Source organism: Perissodus microlepis, chromosome 7 (assembly GCF_051167445.1).
Source record: "Perissodus microlepis isolate ML-2025 ecotype Zambia chromosome 7, ASM5116744v1, whole genome shotgun sequence".
Lineage (NCBI taxonomy): Eukaryota > Metazoa > Chordata > Actinopteri > Cichliformes > Cichlidae > Perissodus > Perissodus microlepis.
In genome coordinates, this window is record NC_140467.1 from 46,372,593 (window position 1) to 46,395,510 (window position 22,918).

The following is a 22,918-nucleotide window of genomic DNA, read 5'->3' on the forward strand; positions in this document are numbered from 1 at the left end:
TGATACAGACTTATCATTTGCACCGATGTTTTTTCGAAATTCTATACACGAAAAGTGAGCGCGAGAGCCCTCGGTGCGCCTGCTCGCTGCTGAAGTCAAAGTAAACTTTATTGTCATCTCCGCTACATAAGTCCAGTATATAGAGAGACGAGACGACAAGGCTCCAGTTACAGCAGTGCAAGTAAACAAACAATATATATAAGAAGAGTAAGAAAATAAATATACACTTTAGGACTCGGGGTAAAGGGATCAATAACAATTTAAAATTTACAGTTTGATGATTTAAAGTCTCACACACAAGCCATCGAAAGGGGAGGGGGGGGCCTGCTGCTTCCAAATAGAGCACATTTCATTTATAATGTTGTAAATCCAAGCCCATCATGTATTCATGATTTGAATCCTGGGTTGTGTGAAATCTCAGAAATGCACCCTAGACAAAGTGAATCTGTGAACTAAGGTGTAGGTGTGTTAGATCATGTTGTGGTGATCCTCGAGTTGGGGGATTTGTGTTCATACTGGAGTGCAAAATTAAAACCAATGGAAGATGGACAAGAAAAGTTCAAAGCCATCAGGTTCTCAGTTTAGAACAAAGAGAAAAGAAGAGGAGGAGAAGGGAGTGTTCGCCCAGGTCGCCAAACAGGCTAGGACCGCCACTGCTTCGGTCCACGCGTGCTTGCTCATGGTGGTTGTCTGATTTGTTTTCTCTTTAATATTGTGGGCTCTTTACCCTTGATGAGAATGTTCTTGTGATTTGGTGCTAGATGACCAATTAATCCTAGAATTCAACTGAATCAGAAACTGAGTGGATTGCATAAGTACATAATTCATTATCTTTTTTCTTGTTTGCGTTTTAAATTCACTTGTGTTGCATATTTTGTCACGTTATTCATTTTTTTGCAAGTTCGAAAAAAATAAATAAATCGTTGATTATCCCACAGCCTTACTGATCACCACTGCATGTACAACAGCACAGAAGATCCTTAGTATGTATTTAGTAACTAAACAAAAATTAGATTTTACTTTTCTATGATTGAAATGTATGAAATTCTTTGATCTTTTCATATTTTACCAATTCAATGTAGTAATGCTTGGATCACCACACTGCAATAACATTTTGGTAAATATTTGCAATTATTAATGAGTACTCTGCAAAGCAATCCAGGGGCCTGAATACCACCTTATGCTGGGCTGCTTCTAAACAACATGCCACCCCTGCTTGCTGCTGGGTAAATGCATGCTTTTCCACATGTATTTTCATTACTAATGTTGTCAGCCAAGTAATAATTACACATATGTAATTATCAAATAAGGACACAAAAAATAAACAAAATTCCATTACTGAGTTTTTTTTTATTTTCTTATAAACATGACTTTCCACAAAGATTTGACATTTCATTTTAAAACTATACATATATTTATATAGGTACGTGTAGGCTATACAGACATCTGTGCATACAGAAATAAAGAGCAGTGTTGTACATTACCATACCAAGTAATACAACACTACTTCGCCTTCCAAAAATCTAAATATCTTTGCAGATTAAAACTGCAGGAGGTGTATTTACAGAAAAACATTCTCATTCTCTCTGAATGAAAAAATAGAGCAGTACATTCTCACTTTTGCTGTGTTTTGTTGTGTTTGTTTTTAATTTTAATGCTATACATATTGTAGCTTTAGAGAAAGCAGCTTAAAAATGTAGTGTTGGTTTCTATAAGGAAAAGGGAAAATACACTCACATACAAAAAACTGAGACAAAGTAGAAGGTCGGGGTTTCTGCAGTTTTTAACAGATAATCACAATTACTATACGGTATATCAATAGGATTGATGAAAACAACGTTTATGTGCCAGAGAGGATGGTTCATGATAGACATCCAGTACAATCAGGATGATCATATAAAGTACCACGTGGATTTTTAGAAGAATTACAAAACTCAATTAAGCTCATTAGTCAAGATATTCAATAACAATTATTTGATAATCAATAGTGTGTTACTGCTCCGCCCTCAGCAAAGACATGTCTCTTACAGGAGAAGAAGATAAAAAAATAAATATACATTGTCTTGGCAATTTTTTTTTTTTTTTTTAAGGAGTGTTAGTGCTTTTTCGTATCTTTCAGTCCCCGCCTCTTGCAATGTTCTACAACTGCCAATTTGGGCTGGCATGTCTACTAAGTGTCCAGGGAGAACATAGTGGCAGTGTCGACATACCCACTTACTGCCAGAACCCTTTCCTCCTGGACCGGCAGGGCAATGTGACTGCAGGTTGTTGGCTTAGGAGTGTTAATAGCGATGGAAGATGTGTAACAGCTCTCGGCTGCTCCAGCCATTTCCATGCTCTCTTCTTCCACCACCTCTCTCTGGAGCAGCAGCACATTGTCACTGTTTACCCCTTTCACTTTGCTGTAGTTGTCTCCATGTCCTACCCAGGAGCAGGCTTTTTCACGGCTATGGCCTGAAGGAATAGGATGGAGAAGCACCTTATTCTCCTCATTGACCCTTTGCACTTCAACATACTCAGTCATCCGGGTGGGCAACAGCAGATTACTGGGCGCATTTCCGTCATTGATGGCTGAGATGTTGCGATCGCTGTGGGCCTGGAGTTGCTGGTGGACATCTGTCTGGGGATAAGGTTGATTATTATTAAAGCAGACCTCCCAGTAGCTTGATTGGACAGCCTTTTTGATGCAGTGGTCTGAGGATGGGGAGCCCGGAGGAAACTGGGTGTCAGAAAGGCAATTCTGTTTGTGCATCTCAAGTGAGTTGTGTGGATCCAGTGGGCTTGGGCTGTACGGAGTCACTGGGGAAAACACAGAAGGCCAGGTCTTAACCTTCTTACTTGATGCATCGGGGCTAACTACATCTTCATTAGCACATAGCATCGTTTCCTTCTCCCAGGCTTCTTTGGGCCCTTGTGTCTCCATCCCAATTTGATCTCCCTCCTGATTTTTTTGCTGCTGTTCGTCTTTTGCCGCACCACTCTTATCCATCAACAGATTGTCACTGTCACAGCTGCCCCGGCCAGAGTCACTGTCGGATGCCGAGCCTATGGATTTCAGGCAGCCGTCATGATCCTTGCCTTCGTTGACCATCAGTTCCTGCGGTTCTGGCACATACACTTCTAAGTATTCTACCAGCAAGTCCTCATAGTTAGACGTGGTTGGTGGGAAGTCAGACACCACCAGTGCGCTGAACACCTCGTCAGACTTGCCACTCTGCACACAAAGAGTAAAACTACTCAATGCAAATAGAAAGCACTATACAAATAGACATTTTTTCTGAATAAGTAGCCATCGAGACAGTGTTCATAATGTTACCCCTTTACCTTGAGAAGCTGCTTGTCAAAGCCTTTGATTTTAGGACCAGGGACTGGCGGCAGCATGCAGTGCTTCAGACTTTACACACAGACACACAAAAGGCTTTGTTAGCAGCAGTTGAATATCACAGATGTGATGACTATAGTCAATTTTTTTACTTGCAGTATGCTACCAAAGCCCAGAATGGTCACATTATCGCATGAGCTAATACAGTTATTTATAGTTGATTACCTGTGAGACATTTAATCAGATTTTTCTTTCCTACTAATGGAAATTTATACATGTGAATAAGATCATTCTGTGTTTTTTACAACAAAGGAAGGACTGAAGTCTCTGCACAGAAATATCCTTTAGCCATGACTGGTTTTACAGAACAGACAGTGTGAAAAATGGGCACCACTATGGAGTATTGATTTTTCTTGAGGTAAAGGGATAATTCAGCCACAACTCATAAAAAAATGTAAAGAATTTCAAATAATTTGATAGCTAAGTAATTGCAGTATTTTAGTAATAATATTCTACCGTAGGATCTAAATGTAATTGTGAAGAGTGCTTTGGGCTTATGTAACATATGACAAAGTACAGTCATGGTGGAAAATAATTACATCCTCAGTCAATTCTAAGGTTTTGCATATCACAGTGTTAAAAATATTACTATGTAGTCCTTAGCAGGCCTTAAAGCTCAGGTAAATGCAACCTTTGATGGACAAAAGCTCATGACTTATTACACTCTATAATTATTTAAAAAACGAATAAAACTAATGCAATAACTTAAAGTAATTGTTTTCTTTGGGACTTTGTCAATCTCTCATTTCACTGTGAAGGAATTTTGGCACCCTCTTCTCTATAGTATTGCTTCTCTTCACTGAGATTTGCAGGTATTCATTTATGCACAGCTCTTTTACGGTCCCATCACAGCGTTTCAGTCAGGTTGAGGTCTGGCTGGACTTTGAGACTGGGCCATCACAGCACTTTAATTCTTAATTTCTCTTTTTCAGCCATTCCACTGTAGATTTGCTGCTGTGCTTGGGATCATTGTCCTGTTTCATGACCTAGATTCAGCCAAGCTGTCAGACAGATGGCCTCACGTGTGAATACTTTGGTATACAGAGGAATTCATGATCGACCTTGACTGAAAGATGCCAAGGCCCTATGGTTGCAAAGCAAGCGCAAATCATCAGCCCTTCACCGCTGTGTTTGACAGGTGCTATGAGGTCCCTGTGCTGAAATTCTGTGTTTATTTTTCACTAAATGTGGTACTGTGGAGCAAATCTGACAAAACCTCTGTTCGTCACACTTGCATTTGATTATCAGGAGCTGGCTGCTACTTACCGTCCTAATTTCTATAGAAGCAGTAATTTCTGCATTTTGGCTTAATATTTGTTAAATAAGGGACATAGTCTATGTCATTTGTCATTTGCTGTTGTTAATATGAGGTTGCGTTAACCTAATTTCAAGACATCATCACAGTTGTTTTGTCCTTATACATAAAAGCTTGTATCTGATTGAGGGCGTACTTTCTTATTACGTTTTGAAATTGTACAGAAACAATACATTTAAATAAATAATAGCCAGCATTTTAACAAAGCAAAGTGGTTAAGAAGATCATTGTTACCTGTGGCTATTCATGTGTATCAGCCATATGAGGATCAGTAAAATGAAGGCAGAAAAGACTAAAATGAGGATCCAGACAGACTTTTCCCGATGGAGATCTGAAAGACGCAACATAACAATGTGTGGGTGCTTCAGCAAAACAACGCAGTATCCATCTTTTTTTCTTCTTCCTGGGTTTATTATCGTTACATCATGCTAAAGCGAGGCAAGCAAATACTTTTCCCAAGAGGCTGCATGACAACTGGGATTGTTGTGGAGGGCCGTACCAACAAACTTATAAATATTATAATACTGAGCAGAATTCCACTTTTTGGTGCGACCGTCCAGTTCCAGTTTGTCATGTGGCCCCTTGGAAAAATAAATATCCTGCAAAAAAAGGCAGTAAAACCACAATGAAGGAATACGATTTCTGGTGATAATTAAATTGGTTAAACTGGTTCCTTTGCAAAGAGCCAGATTAGCTTCCTTCTTTAACTTCTAATCTTCGTGCTAAGGTAAACTAACTGAGTGCTATTTGGATTATAAGAGTAGCTCTCAACAAGAAAGTGGTGTAATATAGATTCCAAAATGTTAAACTGTTCCTTTAATAAATAAATATATCCTATACAATATATAATAATTAGTTAATGCAAAAGACAGTTGGCGGATGTCTTACACTCTGGAACTTTGACGTAGGAAGTGGAACTCCATTCACTCCAAAAGCCGTGATCGGGCTTACAGCGCACCTGAATAAGGTATGTACCACCTGACCGCAGGCTGAAAATGTTAAACATCTTCTGCTGGCCCGCAACGTGATTCTGGAAACACACATAGTCAACAGAAACACACAAATCAGTTAGTCTGTCAGGCTGCCAATATACAGATTTGAAATGTTAAAAAACCTGTCCTTTCACTAACACATCGTGTAGTTCCCTTACACCAGGCTAGAACAAAGTTTCAAATTTGAAAGGCAAATACTTCAAAGAGCATACCACACCCTGAAATGCGCTGAGACCTACGTACCTCCCATTCGCTTTCCTCCTCCTCCAACTTGACGCGGAGCTCATAGATTAGAGTGATCCAACCAGAGCGGGTGTCAGCCTTACGAGGTGGTTCCCAAGACACTCGAAGAAAAGGCCAGCCCTGATCCTTCATTACTGTCACTTCTAGCTTTTCTGGAGGATGAGGCTTGACTGGAGCAGAAGAGAGAAAATGTGAATGAAAGAAAGACAGAGCAACAGCAAATCCAACAATGAATAAAGATTGTATTACTGAAAAAACAAACAAAAAAACCAATAGGCATCAACAGGGCTTGTGAACGGCAGCAGGTGAAAACACTGCAGGGTGAATTATCAGCTGTTACACAGCTAACAAAAGGACACTCCCAGCGGATAAGCACCAGCATTGCAGGAATGACCTTCAACATATTTGTCGACGTGTGTATTATGACATATAGTAGTGATAAATGTCACTGTTTGGGCTTTACGCTATCCTCGTGGAGACACATATCTGACAATTGTGAGGTAACACAAAGAAAAAGATAAGCAGATCAGAACAACTCGACACACTTCCAGTTAAGGAGGCTCAAGGACGAGATGAATACTTCTCTGTTAATTTACTCTCCCATTTTAAATATTTCATGAATATACTTTTTGTTTAGAAGGATGGAACTACTTCTTACTAAAGTATTGAATTACTTGCATTAAAGTACTTTATTTCTGTTAGTGAAGTAAATGATTGTCTAAAATAACTGGACAGTGTGCATTTTTGAAGCAGGAGAAAAGAGAGCAGATTTTCCATTGCAGTAAACAAGTGTGCACGCGCTCAAGTGTGACTGGCCCCCACCAAAAACACATTAGAAGCTCATAAATGATAAGGAGGTAAAGAAATTCTTGTTACAATTTCAAAACACAAGAATGTTTTAACTTTGTTTAATTTAGCATTAGTTAATGCTAAACTTAATTTCAGTTGATTTTGTAGATCGTGCATCAGCTAGTCCTTTAATCGCTGCAAAGGAAATTTCACTGTGGACATTAAAAGGTGACCTTTAGTGAGCAGTTACAGCATAACGGGAGGGGGTGACTAAACTCCAAGAGCATTTGCCACAGTGTAGCGCAGTGTGCTGCCGAGCAGCTGTGGAGCTGCTTTTTTTAATCCCTGTGGTGAAATTATGAAAACCCCTCCGCCCCTGCCCCCAGTCCCCTCACCAATGTAGACCACGTCTATATCCACAGGGTCAGAGTAGGTCTTGCCCAGTGCGTTGGTGGCCACCACGGTGATGTTGTAGCTGACCCAGATGACTGTGTCGTTCTTGTTAAAGAAGCAGGAGTTCTTCCCGGCTGTGTGGTAGTCAGGACACTCGTGCACTACGTCAGAACTGGAAGAGAGGCAGAGGAGCAGCATGCAATCACAGGTGTGTGCTGGCATTGTGCTTGCACAGCCACATTAAAATAACAGTGTACATCCTCCCTATTCCTGACACTGCATATGTGTGTGAGAGTGACGAGAGGACAGATGGCGAGAAAGTGTGACTGCAAAATAAGTGGAGGCCATCTTTTTTCTTTCTTTTTTTTTTTACTGTTAAGCTGCTAGGATGTTGTATTTAATTAAAGGAGACACAGAAAATAACTTTGGTATTGTTTTCTGTTTGAACTGCAGGTTCATATCCCAGTAGACCTGGGTGTCATAATGAACACAACTGGGAGTGTTTGCATATAGAACATGGGAAACAAATTGTTGCTGCTGTCGCAGTAACTAGTGACGACTGGTCGGGGGACCTGTTCAGGTGCGGACAACATGAGGAAAAATAATGTGAGCCTCTGAATGCTGGTAAAGCTGCCTGCGACAAACGCATGTGAGCTGGAGACAGAAAAAATAAATTAAATCAATAAACTTTGATTGGTTTGATTTCAGAAAAAGTGGGGAAAGTGACTCATGTCATCTCTATGGTGAGCAGAACTTGCACAAACCAATTAATCAAAGTGTATTTGTTCTGCTGCTACACACTATACCACAGTGAACTGAAAGTTGAATACAAGAAGACATCAAAAAATGAGAAACAATTCAAAATACTACACCAATAATATAGCATTATAATGGTATTACTTTGATTTATTTATAGAGTTACTGAAAGAAGCACATGTGATGTGTCAGGAAGCCATGGCAAAACTGACTAAGTGGAAAAACCTATCCTAATAAATTTGCGCCATAAAGCATTTTAGGCAGAACATTAAATGCAAGATCATCAAATTAAAATAATGATGATTAAATTTAAGTTTCTTAAAGAAAACTTTGGGTACATACATGTTTGCAAGCTGCACAATTAAGACATGATATGTGCGCAGTGAAACCCACCCCTGCACATACCAAACCAAACAAACAGGCACACCTCTGCTGCACTTGCAATAGTACAACAAGTATGGCGGAACAAAACAGGAAAGCTGATGTTAAAGGGAGACAATCTCAAGAGCGGTGGAGGACTGAGAGCTTCTTCATGTAGTTTAAAGAGCCAGTCTGTGATTTCTTTTCTCAGTCCAAACACCAGCAGTGATTGGAAGCCACTGACTCGAGGCAAAAAGCTCCCGAACTGAAAGCGGCAATATATGTTTCTCCTAGCAAAATCACAAAGTGATGGAGTTTCATCACAGCAGAGGAAATTGCTGAATCTTCGAGGTTTGTGGTTTGTGAAAGTGCAGCGTTTATTTGCAGCCAATTTCACTGCAGATGTCTCTCTTACAGATGAAATATGTGATGAAAAATCTTTTACTTTTTATTTTCTTCATGAAATTTCCCACAAAACCGTTGTGTTGTGGTGCAAGAAAATATATGCAAGAACAAAATTACTGATTAACATATTTAGTACATATTCAGGCTGGTGAAACAGGTGGTTCACTATTGCAAAAATGTATGATATCCAAATCGTTTCGGATCTGAGGAGCTTCACAGTTAAACCTCAAAAACAATTTTTGCAGCATGGTGCATTATATTATTGTGAAAACGGTCAAAAGACATAAACCCCCACCACCACCACCACAACACAAGGACTACCAATTTGTTTAGGTAGTTCTTATCGCCCAAAGTAACATCTAGATCAATGTCAGGATCTAGTGTTTCCCAGCAGGAAGTGGCCTTCAACCTCTGGGTGCCTTCATGCCATGGTTTATCCACTGCCATGTCTTCTCTACTGTACTCTGAGTATTAGAAAATACTGTAAGTTAGCTTATGTGTTATATTAAGATGAATAATCCGCCATTGAAGACTAGAATAGTTGGAAAAGAACCTCAAAAGTCATAGCCCTCTAAAAGGACTACAGGGAGTGCAGAATTATTAGGCAAATGAGTATTTTGTCCACATCATCCTCTTCATGCATGTTGTCTTACTCCAAGCTGTATAGGCTCGAAACCCTACTACCAATTAATCATATTAGGTGATGTGCAACTCTGTAATGAGAAGGGGTGTGGTCTAATGACATCAACACCCTATATCAGGTGTGCATAATTATTAGGCAACGTCCTTTCCTTTGGCAAAATGGGTCAAAAGAAGGACTTGAGAGGCTCAGAAAAGTCAAAAATAGTGAGATATCTTGCAGAGGGATGCAGCAATCTCAAAATTGCAAAGCTTCTGAAGCGTGATCATCGAACAATCAAGCGTTTCATTCAAAATAGTCAACAGGGTCGCAAGAAGCGTGTGGAAAAACCAAGGCGCAAAATAACTGCCCATGAACTGAGAAAAGTCAAGCGTGCAGCTGCCAAGATGCCACTTGCCACCAGTTTGGCCATATTTCAGAGCTGCAACATCACTGGAGTGCCCAAAAGCACAAGGTGTGCAATACTCAGAGACATGGCCAAGGTAAGAAAGGCTGAAAGACGACCACCACTGAACAAGACACACAAGCTGAAACGTCAAGACTGGGCCAAGAAATATCTCAAGACTGATTTTCCTAAGGTTTTATGGACTGATGAAATGAGAGTGAGTCTTGATGGGCCAGATGGATGGGCCCGTGGCTGGATTGGTAAAGGGCAGAGAGCTCCAGTCTGACTCAGACGCCAGCAAGGTGGAGGTGGAGTACTGGTTTGGGCTGGTGTCATCAAAGATGAGCTTGTGGGGCCTTTTCGGGTTGAGGATGGAGTCAAGCTCAACTCCCAGTCCTACTGCCAGTTTCTGGAAGACACCTTCTTCAAGCAGTGGTACAGGAAGAAGTCTGCATCCTTCAAGAAAAACATGATTTTCATGCAGGACAATGCTCCATCACACGCGTCCAAGTACTCCACAGCGTGGCTGGCAAGAAAGGGTATAAAAGAAGAAAAACTAATGACATGGCCTCCTTGTTCACCTGATCTGAACCCCATTGAGAACCTGTGGTCCATCATCAAATGTGAGATTTACAAGGAGGGAAAACAGTACACCTCTCTGAACAGTGTCTGGGAGGCTGTGGTTGCTGCTGCACGCAATGTTGATGGTGAACAGATCAAAACACTGACAGAATCCATGGATGGCAGGCTTTTGAGTGTCCTTGCAAAGAAAGGTGGCTATATTGGTCGCTGATTTGTTTTGTTTTTGTTTTTGAATGTCAGAAATGTATATTTGTGAATGTGGAGATGTTATATTGGTTTCACTGGTAAAAATAAATAATTGAAATGGGTATATATTTGTTTTTTGTTAAGTTGCCTAATAATTATGCACAGTAATAGTCACCTGCACACACAGATATCCCCCTAAAATAGCTAAAACTAAAAACAAACTAAAAACTACTTCCAAAAACATTCAGCTTTGATATTAATGAGTTTTTTGGGTTCATTGAGAACATGGTTGTTGTTCAATAATAAAATTATTCCTCAAAAATACAACTTGCCTAATAATTCTGCACTCCCTGTATATGTCATAGAGGGTTAAGGGATGGACTAGTTTTTGGCAGGGAGCAGTGACAAAATAGATGTGCATCACCTTCAGACCTTTATGCTAAGCTAATCAGAGCCTTAGTAAAAGATATGAGGAACGTTAACTTTGCCCTCCTCTCTCTGTTAGGTTTAAGGCAGGCTAGACTTGTTCTCCCTGTTTTCTTTTCCTCTTTGCTCTCAGGTTGAGTTGTGGGCGGATTGCTCCTGCCACTGCCCATGGGTGGAGAGTAAATGGTGGTAAAATTTACCACCATTTACCACCATTGTATGGTGGTAAATTAGAGCCTTATGTTTGACGTTTGTTTGCAGCTGTTTCGATTAGTGATTCCTGCTTCTTGTCTACTTCCGTGTTGTCCATCTGGAATTCTTGGCAAGCTCATCAAGACACTCACCTGTCAACCTTTTTGGAGTTCAAGAGCTACCACCGGACAGTGACAGTACACCAAATCTAATTCTGAGGCTTCCTGTGGAAACAAGGACTTGCCTGAATATCACCTGCCTGCCCACTCTCCTTCAAGTCTCCTCAGTCGTCCTTTGATTCCAGTCTGCCTACCAACAACCCCTCTCTCGGCCTGCTATTCACCAGCCACTTACTGATTTTGTGGACTGTAAATAAACCTTTTAAACTTCATGTCAGCTTCCTGAGTTTGCTCTCTGGGCCCAGCCACAGTAAAACCTTGACAGAACGATGTAGACAACCCATGGACGCAGCAGACTGTATTAGGTGAACATGAGAAGGCTTTAACATCTATAGTTCAGCAGCTACGTGAAACACATCAGTGGGTAGAACAGATGGGTAATGCACTGTAAATAATTCACTCCAAACTGTCACCTTCTCCCATCCCAGAAGCTCCGGTTCAGGTCAGTGTGCCCTCTCCTGATGCAGTTGCCTTTTCACAGCCATCCCTATCTCACCTGAACTATCTGGTGGAGAGCCAGGTCACTGGGGTGGATTTTTGCTTTGGTACTCACTACTGCTTCAGTGCTCTCCACGGGCCTTCTCAAACAATTATTCACAAAATACTACTGTTAAGGGTCTGGGCACTCAAATATGCTAAAGCATATTTACTATGAAACCCTATAGAGTCTGTGTCCTACACACTATTCATTAAGAAATCTCAAGTTAGTTTGTGAACACTCTCTAAATGAGGAAGAAGCAGCTTGACATGTATTCAACCTACATCAAAGTCTGTAGCAGAGGTTCTACTGAGTTCAGGGTAATGGCTGAGACAGGGTTGGAGAAAAAAGCCCTAAGATGGACATTGTATGATACCCTTAATGAGCAAATGAAGGATGAATTGGCCTCTTGCAATAAGTGTTTTGAGGAATTATAGCCCTTGCTGACCTTATCGATACCCACGTCAGAGAACGTGTGCAAGAAAATAGGACCATTTCCAGTCTCTGCATCTTACCACCCTTACGACTGTGCCATTAACAACCTCCCAGGGGTGCCTCTTCCCTCAAGCCGTCTATACAATCTTTCCGGTCCTAAACACCTTGCCATGGATAAATACATCAAGGACTCCCTTGACAACAGCATCATTCAACCGTTTTCCACTCCAGTGGGTGCGGGTTTCTTCTTTGTAGGAAAAAAAAAGAGATTCGGCGACCCTGCATTGACTATGAGGGTTAAATCAAATCACTGTAAAAAATAGGTATCCTTTTCCCTTAATCACCTCAGCCTGTGAGCCACAGCATTCACAAAATTAGATCAACGTAATGCTTATCATTTGTTCCACGTCCGGGAGGAGGATGAATGGAAGATGGCATTTAACATTCCATTAGGTCACTATATATGGTCATGACATTTAGTTGAAGCAATGCCCCCACTGTCTTTAAGGCCTGGTCAATGATGTCTTAAGAGACGTTTGAAACATCTTTTTGTTTGTTTTTTGGATGATACCTTGAGACCCTCGAAGAACTTCATGTCTCTGCAAGCAGGTACTACAGAGACTACTTGAAAACAAACTCTTCGTTAAGGCCAAAAAATGTGGAATTCATGCTAACCATGTGACTTTTCTTGGAGACGGAGGTGAAAGCTGTAACTGACAGGCCTGTCTCCACATCCTGGAAACAGCTACAACGGTTCCTTGGATTTGCAAACTTTAAATGCTGCTTCATCAGGAATTATAGTCAAGCTCCAGTACCATTAACCGACTCACTTCCTTTTCCAGGCCATTTAAATGAAATGGAAGTAGGAAGCAGATCAAACATTTCAAATGATCAAAGACAGGTTTAACTCTGCACCTGTACTGAACCATCCCGATCTGTTAAAACAATTCATTATTGAAGCGGGTCTCTCGGGTGGGGACAGTGCTAATGTACAGAAGCCGACAGTAAGCCGCATGCCTTCTTTTCTTGGCATTTGCCTCCAGCAAAAAACTATGACGTATTCAACTGAGAGTTACTTGCTATCAAAGTAGCTTTAGAGGAGTGGAGGCACTGGCCAGTGAGAGCTGAAATACTATTTATTGTATTGACTGATCATAAAAACCTAGTTTATCTCCAAATGACTCAGCTCAAGACAAGCAAGTGGCAACTATTCTTTATATGTATGGCTTTATTTGAACTTCAACCATAATTTATCTACCCGGCTCCTGAAATGTGTAACCTGATGCTTTGTCTCGTCAATTCTCCACAGAGTCCGACCCTGTTGAACCAGAACTCATCTTACATCCATCCTGTGCCATTCCAGTTCATCTCTAAAGCTTGGAAAGCATTTTGTGAGGCCCTGGGTGCTAGCGCTAGGCTAACCTCACCCTGACAATCAATTTTTTTTTTTTTTTTAGTTTAAGAGCCACTGCTGGGTAATCACAGTCACAGTTTTAATTACATGACTTCCTCTGACAAAAAGGAATTACCTGAAAATCACCTGCCGGACCACTCTCCAACAACTCTCCTCAGCCTCCCTAAGATTCCTGCCAATAACCACTTTCTCAGTCCGACTTTCACTGCTGACAAGTAAACACTCAAAGACAATCTGAGCTACTGCAGTCAGATTCTCTCTGCCCGACTTTGCTAATTCCCTTTGTTAATCTCCCCACACCTTTCCAGAATATAGAGTTCATCTTCCACACAGGTCATCAGCCAGGTACTGATTTTGTATACTTTGTACATAAACCTATTAAACTTCATGTCACTTGTCTGATTCCCTCTGAGTCCAGCCAGAGTAAAACCATGACACTATGTGGCCATATGCTTTGCATATCAGGAGTTCAGTATGATTCTTGTCAGTGTGTGGCTCAGTTTTTATCAGCCTCTTCACATGCAGCACATGCAGCCTAACATACAATATAAGTTTTGTTCATTTTTTTCTCTGTTATTTTATTGGGGAGGGGGGTTGTAGTTTTTTTGCCTTCTTATATTCCTGTCAGTTTGACTTCCTTTGATTGTTTTCTGCCTTTTTCAATGTTTGCTTTGCCCTCATTAGTATCACTTGTTTTAATCTAAAACACCTGTTTCCAATCAGTCTTCTCGGTGTACTCATAGTAGATTTTTAGTGTCCCAGTGTTCTCCAGTCTTAACAGTATTCCCCATCACACCTTTATTAACCACTGCATGACCATGGCCTGCCTGGATTGTTTACAGTGTTCACAAACTGTGTTTTCACTTTATAGTTAAATAAGCTAGTACTTCCACTCCTTCTCTGTACACCTGTATCAACCTTGAAGTATTTAAAAGTCCATGTTCACGGGCACCTCTTAGCACTTTGCAATCTTTATCCTCTGACACCGTTTGGATTGTTGCCATTTAATAAACCACAAACAAGAACATCCCATTGTGCCAGCTGTACTGATGGAACTCTTCTTTTTATTAATATGAAAAATCGTTTTTTAACAATTGCCAAGTGCTTACACTTCCCTTTATAATACATTATGTAAAGGGCCCTGATATACTAATATTATGATCCGTGTTTATATGAATGAACTAAAAAAACAACTATTACTCAATGTTTGTGGCTACCAGATAACATGAAGTAAAATTATAACAAGCTTGGGCGCTTCTGCGCGAGTTTCTCACCCTTCTTTTCGATAGTAGAGAGCGTATGTAGTAGGCAGGCCCCCATCAGATCCTGGCTTCCACCAGCATGTGAAGGTCTCTTTCTCTGGAGAACGGCATTTGATCTCTGTGGGCTTGCCAGGTAAGCTATAACCTAAGACAGATATTAGATGGAAACAAGGAAACATGGAAATTTACTAGACTACATCCTAAACAGTGTGTCAAGCCTAAGCAATGAAAAAAGGCGAAATTTTAAATTAGATGAGAAGATGAAAGAAATAAAACTGTAATGTGAGTTGAGAGTAATATGAAACACAAAAAATATCCACAGATGAAACTCAGCGTTGCTTAGTGCTTATTAATTATGCAGATCTGGCTCATGTGTTAACCAGCTAGGTCACACCTCTCGGATATCTTAGCTCATTGTCAGAAACCTAAGAAGGTGCTAAGACTGAGTTTCAAGCCAAAACACTTACGCGTTCCGTCTGTGTGCGGCACAAAGGCTGGCAGCAACAACAGCAGGAGAACTTCTCCGACTTTCGTCATCATTGCACCACAAAACCTTGTTGGGCTGAAAAAAACGAGAGAAGGAAAGGAAGAAAGAAAGGTGAAGACGGAGGACTTGTCTGATCTGCCCTCTGGACAAATCAGTTGACCCACAATGTTGATTGCACATCTTGTATTGAGTTACAACACACTTGAATGACAAACAAAAACTGGAACATGCAGCCCGTGTGGTTTCTTATTGTGACACTAACCTGTTTGACGGTGAAGTGTTACATGCAGCGCTAAATTAGTTCAAAGCCCTCCGCATTTAGAAACAGACGGTGTGAAAAGATTTTAACCACAGGTGAAATAACTTTATAGTCAGTGGCAAAGAAATATCCAATATCGGATACGTTGGATCAGTTTATGCTGAGAAACCATTTCAATCAGTTGCTATGAATATGAATCATAAGCCAAAATGGTAAACGAAGTATCTGAGTAAACGAAGAGTAAAAAACTGATGAAAGACGAAACACCTTCTAGAGGATAATGTGCTGTTTCACTAAGGATTAAAAAAAAAAGCATCCACTCTGTCTCTGACTACCTCTACCAGCTGGCACACACAGCGTAACTGATTGCATAACCTGTGGTCGGGCTTTTGCCCCGACAACACACACAGCAGGAGGCTGATTTGCCTTGCTGGAGACTGGCTTGACTCATCTTCTCATGACTGGAAAATCTGCATTTGCTTCGGCATGTGCTGATGTAGTATCAGTTATTACTCTGCACGACCCTTTATCTCTAAAGCCATTGGACGGCAGGGGTAGGGTAGATGCAGGGGGTATTAGTTAGAGGTTAAATAGATGGGAGAGCTAATGTTGCATGAGCGATAAGGCTGACAGAAAAAAAAACAACACTTCCCTCACATGTTTTCTCACATGCTGCCTCCCTTTTCTTTCATTGCTGGGCCTGAACATTTGTTAAGCCAGGATTTGACATGTCTAATGCAAGGATCCTTTGACCAACCCCCAACCACCAGTACATCCAAGAAAAAGATCAAATATAAAGAGGGGCATGATCACACTTGAAGTGCTTTTTGTGTGTTTTTTAGGGGAGCACTTGATGCAGTTTAGCCTGAGCATATGCAAAAATATGCAAATAAGACTTTTTCTTCAACACAAAGCTCTGAAAAACTACAAAAAAGGGAGATTCAAAAATGAGAAAATTTGTGTAATGGTAGCGTGCAACTTAATAAAAAAATAAAAAAAACAGGACAGAGGCCCTGTTCTGTGATTAGACTTTTTTTTAAAATCAAGAATATAAAATAACCATTTCATTACAAAGTGTCCAAATTGAGCTGTTTGTTTTAAAAGGTGTCGCCTTGACTCAAGAGATCTCCTAGATGTTCGTGGCATGTTTGCCGTCACCTTGACATGTCATGACATGATGTGAAGTACTTCGCTGTGCATGCTTTGATGCAGCGACAGTGAGCGTGGGTGGAAACATGAGAGCCCTGCAATAAAATTGCATACATGCTATTTCTAAGAATGACAACCTAACACACGCCGTGAAAAAACACAAAACTAGACAAGCACAGGCACAGACTGACTTTTTTTCATGAAATACGTCAAGTTTTTTAATGGCATGTGTTTCACAACAGGTAAATTCTACATTAACGACGTGCTGAGGTGTAAGGCGCAGGTGTGCTTGGGCATGTGCTGTCATATTATGTGTAGTGTGGTATGCTAACCTACAGTATTACTAACTTGTTAGTAACTTTAAAAAAATTATTATTATTATGGTGCCTTCATTTTACTAACGTCACCATGATCTGATAATTGGCATTAAGATCAAGGCACTGGATTAGCCTCCTGCTGCATATAGCCTTCTTACATAACCAGTAGTCTAAACTGAATAAGCTGCTAAGCTGGAAAAGTGCTGGCCAACAGAGTGAAGCTCTTCCCTCAATATTACTGAATAATCCTCACTGTATGGATTCTCAAGTGTGTTTTGCAATAAACAAACAAAAGATTTTACCACCACACTTATGAATTTTAAAGTTTGCTGTAGTACTTTTTTAACATCTTGCCTCTTATTAATATCATTCCTGACTATGATGAGACCTGCATCATGCATTATCGAAAAAACATCATTGCTGCACGTCTTGAGAATGAAACCCAGACATGTCTGTTCGTGATCTGTAAATAAGTAACTACATTTACTGTCGACCTCTAAGGTAAAAAGGCAAACGTGCAGAGAGGTGGTAGAGTTGCTGTTGTGCATAAGGTTTCATCTAAAAAATAGAAATAAAATGAAAAGCTGGGAAATCAATGCCCGATAAACCTTCTGTTGGTTTTAGCATGATCTCCACATGCAATGTAAAGATGACGCATGACAAAAATATCCAAAATCACTCAGTCGGGTTACTGTGAAAATAGATTCATGCTAGAGATTATAAATCATTCAGGATTTTTGTTTGTCAGCAGTCTTCCAGTGTCATGGTACATGTGCTGGATGAGGAGGTGGTAAAATGCGAGCAGTGAAGCATCGTCTGATGTGGTTGTACAACAGCTCCACAGCACAACAGCTCACCTTTGCACAGCTGATGAATAAAGAACATTTCTTTCTTATGCAGGGTCACACTATTCTCAAGAGACCTGACCGACACAGCTGAGCTATGGGAGACGTGTTTCTGGGAACCTGTTTTTCTCTCCTGGAAGGTTATAGAGATCGAGCATGCAAAGTGCACAACATATCTTCAATCATTTACTACGCATCCACTTATGTCCTTATTTAGAAAATAACAATTTCCCCTCCTTGGGGCGTAAGCACATCTGTGGAGGCACTAATACATTTGAGCGTTTCGGGGCAGTATCGTTGAGAAGACATCGATTTAACAAGCCCGCAGGTTTGCCATGATTTAGCTCGCAAAGTTAATTATCTTTGTAAAAGGATAATAAACTGTACAGTACAGTTTGTATTTCTGACCATGATTTACTGCACAGTCTGGGTGAAGAATATATAAAAAAGATACTGTAAATCACTCAGATTGCATTCCTGCTCAGACTGGAACAGACCAAACACACTTCCTGGTACTGAAGTAAAAACTGGTTTGAACACTAGTTCCAGTGGCATTTGAGGAACGATCAAGGGTAGAAACCAGCAGAAAAACGACATGCAAAGTTATGTGAGGGCAGTTTTCACAGCAATTAAACAAATCTAAAAGAGACAACCTCTGAACTTAACAAAAACACGGCCTTTGATCGCTTCAATTGACCTTGTTAGGACAAACTTTAAGTCACACAGTTGGCAAATTACACTGACCCGTGCTTGTGTTTAAGAAGGTTCACTGTGCTGTAGGTAGCTGTTTTCAGTCCATATTTTGCCATAAATAACCAGCAGAGCGAAAGGTCTGTTGGGGATCCAGGCTTTTATTGTCATTGTGGCACTTGTGGAAAAGGTTCACGATAACACTGAATACACTGGCAGGGCTTAAATTACACAGTAACTAGGATATAGTGGCATCCCACTAAAATGACAGCTTGGCTTCTTCTTTTTCTTTTTAAAGAAAAACACAGCCCACCAATCTGGTTATTCATCACTTGAATAAAGTCAGTGCAACAACTTTCACATGTATCAAAGTCCGTATTATGCTTTTTGTGTTTTTCCATGTGTTATGTGCCAAATGGAAGGTTTGGAAAAGTAAGAAAGGCCCAATCATGTGCGGAAGAACTTCTTCTTCTCTCCTAGTGAAAACACTGCTCTTTAGGGGGTCTACACATGCCCTATTTTCAGCAACTTAAAGCCATCACAGGCTGACTAACCATTGGTGATATGAAATGGGCAGGCACCATTTTCTGAAGCCAATCTTAACTTAGAGGTGACTAAATGACAACCAGAGGGCAAATCTTATGCACAGTGAGAATCTGGAATGCTCCTTAGCAATCAAAGCATAAAACTTTTGATATGTGGATGGGCCTGAAAAGCCCACCCAGCTTGTAGTCCTGTCTTTTCTTCCATTACTTATTTACATGACTGTGTGACACATTTCCATAATGTCTGCTTAGCTAATCAAAGAATGACCAGCCATCTTAACCAAAACCAGATTCAGCAAGCTGCCTCCCTGTTGAAACTTCTTCTAAGCTCCACTAATTCTAAGGTATGGGCACCTTAAGTGCTCTGCTAAGTACCTGCTCTTTTATCTACTTCAAGACAGGGAGCATAGTGCATAAAATGGTGTAAAACATTTAAAATATCTCATAAAGACTCTTAGTTGTTGTTTTTTTTAATACAGTGTATGGGGCCTGATGGGGGCCTTTAACCTGCATTCTTTCTAATGGCTAACAGGGGGCAATGTTCTGGTTTCAAAAAGAAGTGCGGACATTGAAAAACAAGGGAAAGTGGGAAAACAAGCCCTGCTCCGTAACCTCGGTCATCGCTTTCCTAATGAATTTGTTGTCTCAATAGCCCGCAGCCCATGGATAAAACAGGACAATCTGTAATGTGTGCTCAACACTGGTAACTATGGGCAGTGCAGCGTCCCTCTGTTTGTCAGACAGATACACCTCGTGTTCCTAAAATTTCAAATCTGAAACACCACGACGGCAGTGGCAAAAATGCTCAGCTTGAGGTGTCACAACAGCCTTTGCTAAAGGCTATTTCCATCCTCTTTTACATACAGACTGTGGATGCATTAATCCATCACTCGGAACTGGGCTTGTTGAGTGCTGCTAGAATAACTGCTTAGACCAGTGGCAGTGTCCAGTGTTTATCTGTTATCATATCAATAAAGGCAAAGCAGCTAAAACAGAACCAAAACAGTAAAAACAGATCCTGCTCTCTCTCTTTACTCTTAAGTACAGATCACAGAGAAAATCCATCATGGGTTGCCTCTTTCTTTCATTCAGGAACAGCTTTTTTTCTTTAGCTTTACTTCATTGTTGCATTATAAGGTGCCGCTTGTGAAATTATACTTGCCTCATTTTCTTGGCCAACCTGTATCCTGTGACCTCTTGTGTTTTTGAGCCACTCAATTGCAGGAAAAGAGATTTAAGGGCGTCAGACCACGCACTCCTCACTACCTGCAGCAATAATGATCCCACTGATCTTCGGCCTTGCTTGGTTTGTGCGATAAGGGGGATAACATGTATTTATTGACCACTAGGGCCGTCTTGCGTCTGTCTTTGAAGAGAAATATTCCTTCGAGTGTCTCCTGTGAGCTTCTATGACAAATCTAGTTGGTCTAAAGCTCCATGTTTTTAAAGTTGTAACAATTTTCTGATAGTGAAATGTCTCCTTAAATATCTAAGGCATATGTTAGACTTGATGTAGGTGGCTCTAACAGCGTTTAATTGTATCTGCTGCCTTGTGCATTTCTTATAGTGGGTGTATATTGACATCCCAGTGCACCTCTGTCTGGTTTCTTCTTGTGAAATATTAAAAAGCATAAACTAACTGGGCTGAATGCACTTGGAAAGTGGTGGGAGACCAAAACGAATGCCTAATTGGAAACTATAAGAAGTGTGTATCAGCATGTAATTCCCTTACAAAACAGCATTGGAAAAGAGGTTCTGAAGGCGCTTAATTTTTGTGAGTCATCACTAATTTCGACGCCAATTACAACCTTTTCCATAGCAACAGTTGCCGCAAAAGCACCAGCTACTATGGATGTTAATATAAAGCCAGTCAACCATGCACCTAACATGCACACACGCACACACACACACACACACACACAAATGATATCTGTTAAACTGAACAGGCTGGATCTTGGAACACTCGCACTGCCCTTGCTCTTCAATTGTGATCCTTACTTCTTGGTTTGCAGCATGCGTGACAAAAAAAGCCAAAACGGCAGAAGTGATGAAACTTACATGGACTTTATATCACAGCATCAATCTGCACGCAATAGCTGTGGTTTTATAAAGCCTCAGTGTGGGTTGCTAATAGCGGAAAGACTCGGTGAGCTGCAGGGAACTAACACTGTAATCCAGTACTGAGTTGATCAGCTTGAGGCTATAAGGGCCAGTGGCCTTCCTCACCTTTTCCTAACTAGACTTAAAGCCAATAAAGCATGGAACAGACACAGGAAACCTCATTACTCCTCTGACCCCGCGCATCATCATCATCCTCCCACACCGGGAGGGAGGACGACAATCTCAACCCCTGCGTGTCAGCTGTCAGCAAGGGAATATGTCTTCATCCAGAACTAAATCCTATTACACTCACTTTTTATAACTCCGCAGGCAGCGCGCCGGGAAGTCACCTCCACGTCACGCACACTTGTTCCCGATAATAAAATATGGAGTGGGCAGAGAGAGCATTTATGACTTACCTGGATCGAAAGTTTTTCAGTCTCCGCCGCCGTAGCGACTTCGCCGCAGGCTCCCGGGAGAGCGGGCTTTTAGACACCGACCTGTGCCTTTGATTTAACGCGTTTCACCGACAGCTGAGAGGAGGAGCGCGCGCCGGTCAGCTCAGCAGTCCTGTCAGCGAGATTATCGCCAACATCCACTGTGCGCTCTGCGCTGATCCCGGGTCGGGTGGGGTGTGGTATGGCAGCTCCGCCCATGTACGGTTAAGGTTGACACCGCGGACCTGAGGTTTCGAGGAAGTACTACCGACTGGCAGAACAAGTTTGACATGGAGCCATCAGAAGGCGTAACGACATGTGGGGGAAAGAATAAAAGACAAGAAGAAAGAATGCGTTTAGTGTAAAGTCTTGTAGATAAAGTTGATTTATGAATGTTTAATCAGTGAGAAATAAGTGCTGACAGTATTGCCTCTCCCTCTGTCTCTGTCTGTCTGCCCCCCCCCCCCCCCCCCCCCCACTTATTTGTACACGTGTTTGTGTCACCCTGAGGAATTTGGTTACATGTTATGGTTAAGGTAACGTTCCAGGAAATCAACGATCACGCAAAGCAAAATAAATGGCCAGGTGTGTGTGTGTGTGTGTGTGTGTGTGTGTGTGTGTGTGTGTGTGTGTGTGTGTGTGTGTGTGTGTGTGTGTGTGAAGGTATACGTTTGGTGGATGCCCTGCACACAAAAACGACATAAAAAACAACATGCATTTGTATTACATTAAAAAAAAAAAAAAAAACCCAAAAACCCCCCCACATGGTTCATGACAGAGATGACTGTTATTTACCTGCTGTTCATGGTGTTTGTACCTATGTGCTTTGAGTGTCATGCTTTTGTGTGTGCATACGTGTGGTTGTGGGGGCAAATCGCTCGCCCATGTGCCTTTTTTTTCTTACAAGAATGTAACATGTGATATTCTATCTTTTCTAGTCACTTTTTTTTTTCTTTTTCCCTTTTTTTTTGCACTTTAATGAAAATCATGTGAAAGTGCGTCAAAGACTCGGCACTGATGGTTTGGTAAGGGTTACTACCACACAAGTTTCAAGCTGAGGAGAGCCACGGCCTCTTTGCTGCTACCTTAGTAACTTTTACCCCCTCTGTGTATTAACAAACATTGTAAAACACATAATCAGACAATCAGAACAATGTGTCCTGCTAAAACAGCGCTCGTCCTGTCCTCTCACGGGGAGCTGTAAACATTGTAAGGTCTCCCGGTAGGCTTTATTTGAAGTCCTTCTTCCCCTCTTCATAGGCGACACCGTCCGCC

The 22,918-nt window shown here is 41.1% G+C and overlaps 1 protein-coding gene across 1 annotated transcript; it reads right to left on the minus strand.

The window, feature by feature from the left end:
• Nucleotides 1-804: 804 nt before the first annotated feature.
• prlra (prolactin receptor a) lies at nt 805-21,947 on the minus strand. Its single transcript, XM_084935426.1, has 9 exons — nt 21,626-21,947; nt 15,282-15,376; nt 14,827-14,959; nt 7,117-7,286; nt 5,933-6,102; nt 5,586-5,727; nt 4,932-5,028; nt 3,325-3,394; nt 805-3,214 (listed from the first exon to the last, which is right to left on the minus strand). The coding sequence occupies exons 2-9, from the start codon at nt 15,352-15,354 to the stop codon at nt 2,171-2,173; spliced, it is 1,899 nt and encodes a 632-aa protein (XP_084791552.1). The 5' UTR covers nt 15,355-15,376; nt 21,626-21,947; the 3' UTR covers nt 805-2,170.
• Nucleotides 21,948-22,918: the final 971 nt, after the last annotated feature.

Excerpts from the sequence above, each read along its gene's own strand:
- prlra (XM_084935426.1), bottom strand. The coding sequence starts at position 15,354 with ATGATGACGAAAGTCGGAGAAGTTCTCCTGCTGTTGTTGCTGCCAGCC. Across the intron at positions 14,960-15,281 it reads GCCGCACACAGACGGAACGC|GTTATAGCTTACCTGGCAAG; the intron begins GTAAGTGTTTTG and ends TATCTGTCTTAG. Across the intron at positions 7,287-14,826 it reads CTCTACTATCGAAAAGAAGG|TTCTGACGTAGTGCACGAGT; the intron begins GTGAGAAACTCG and ends CCTCTCTTCCAG.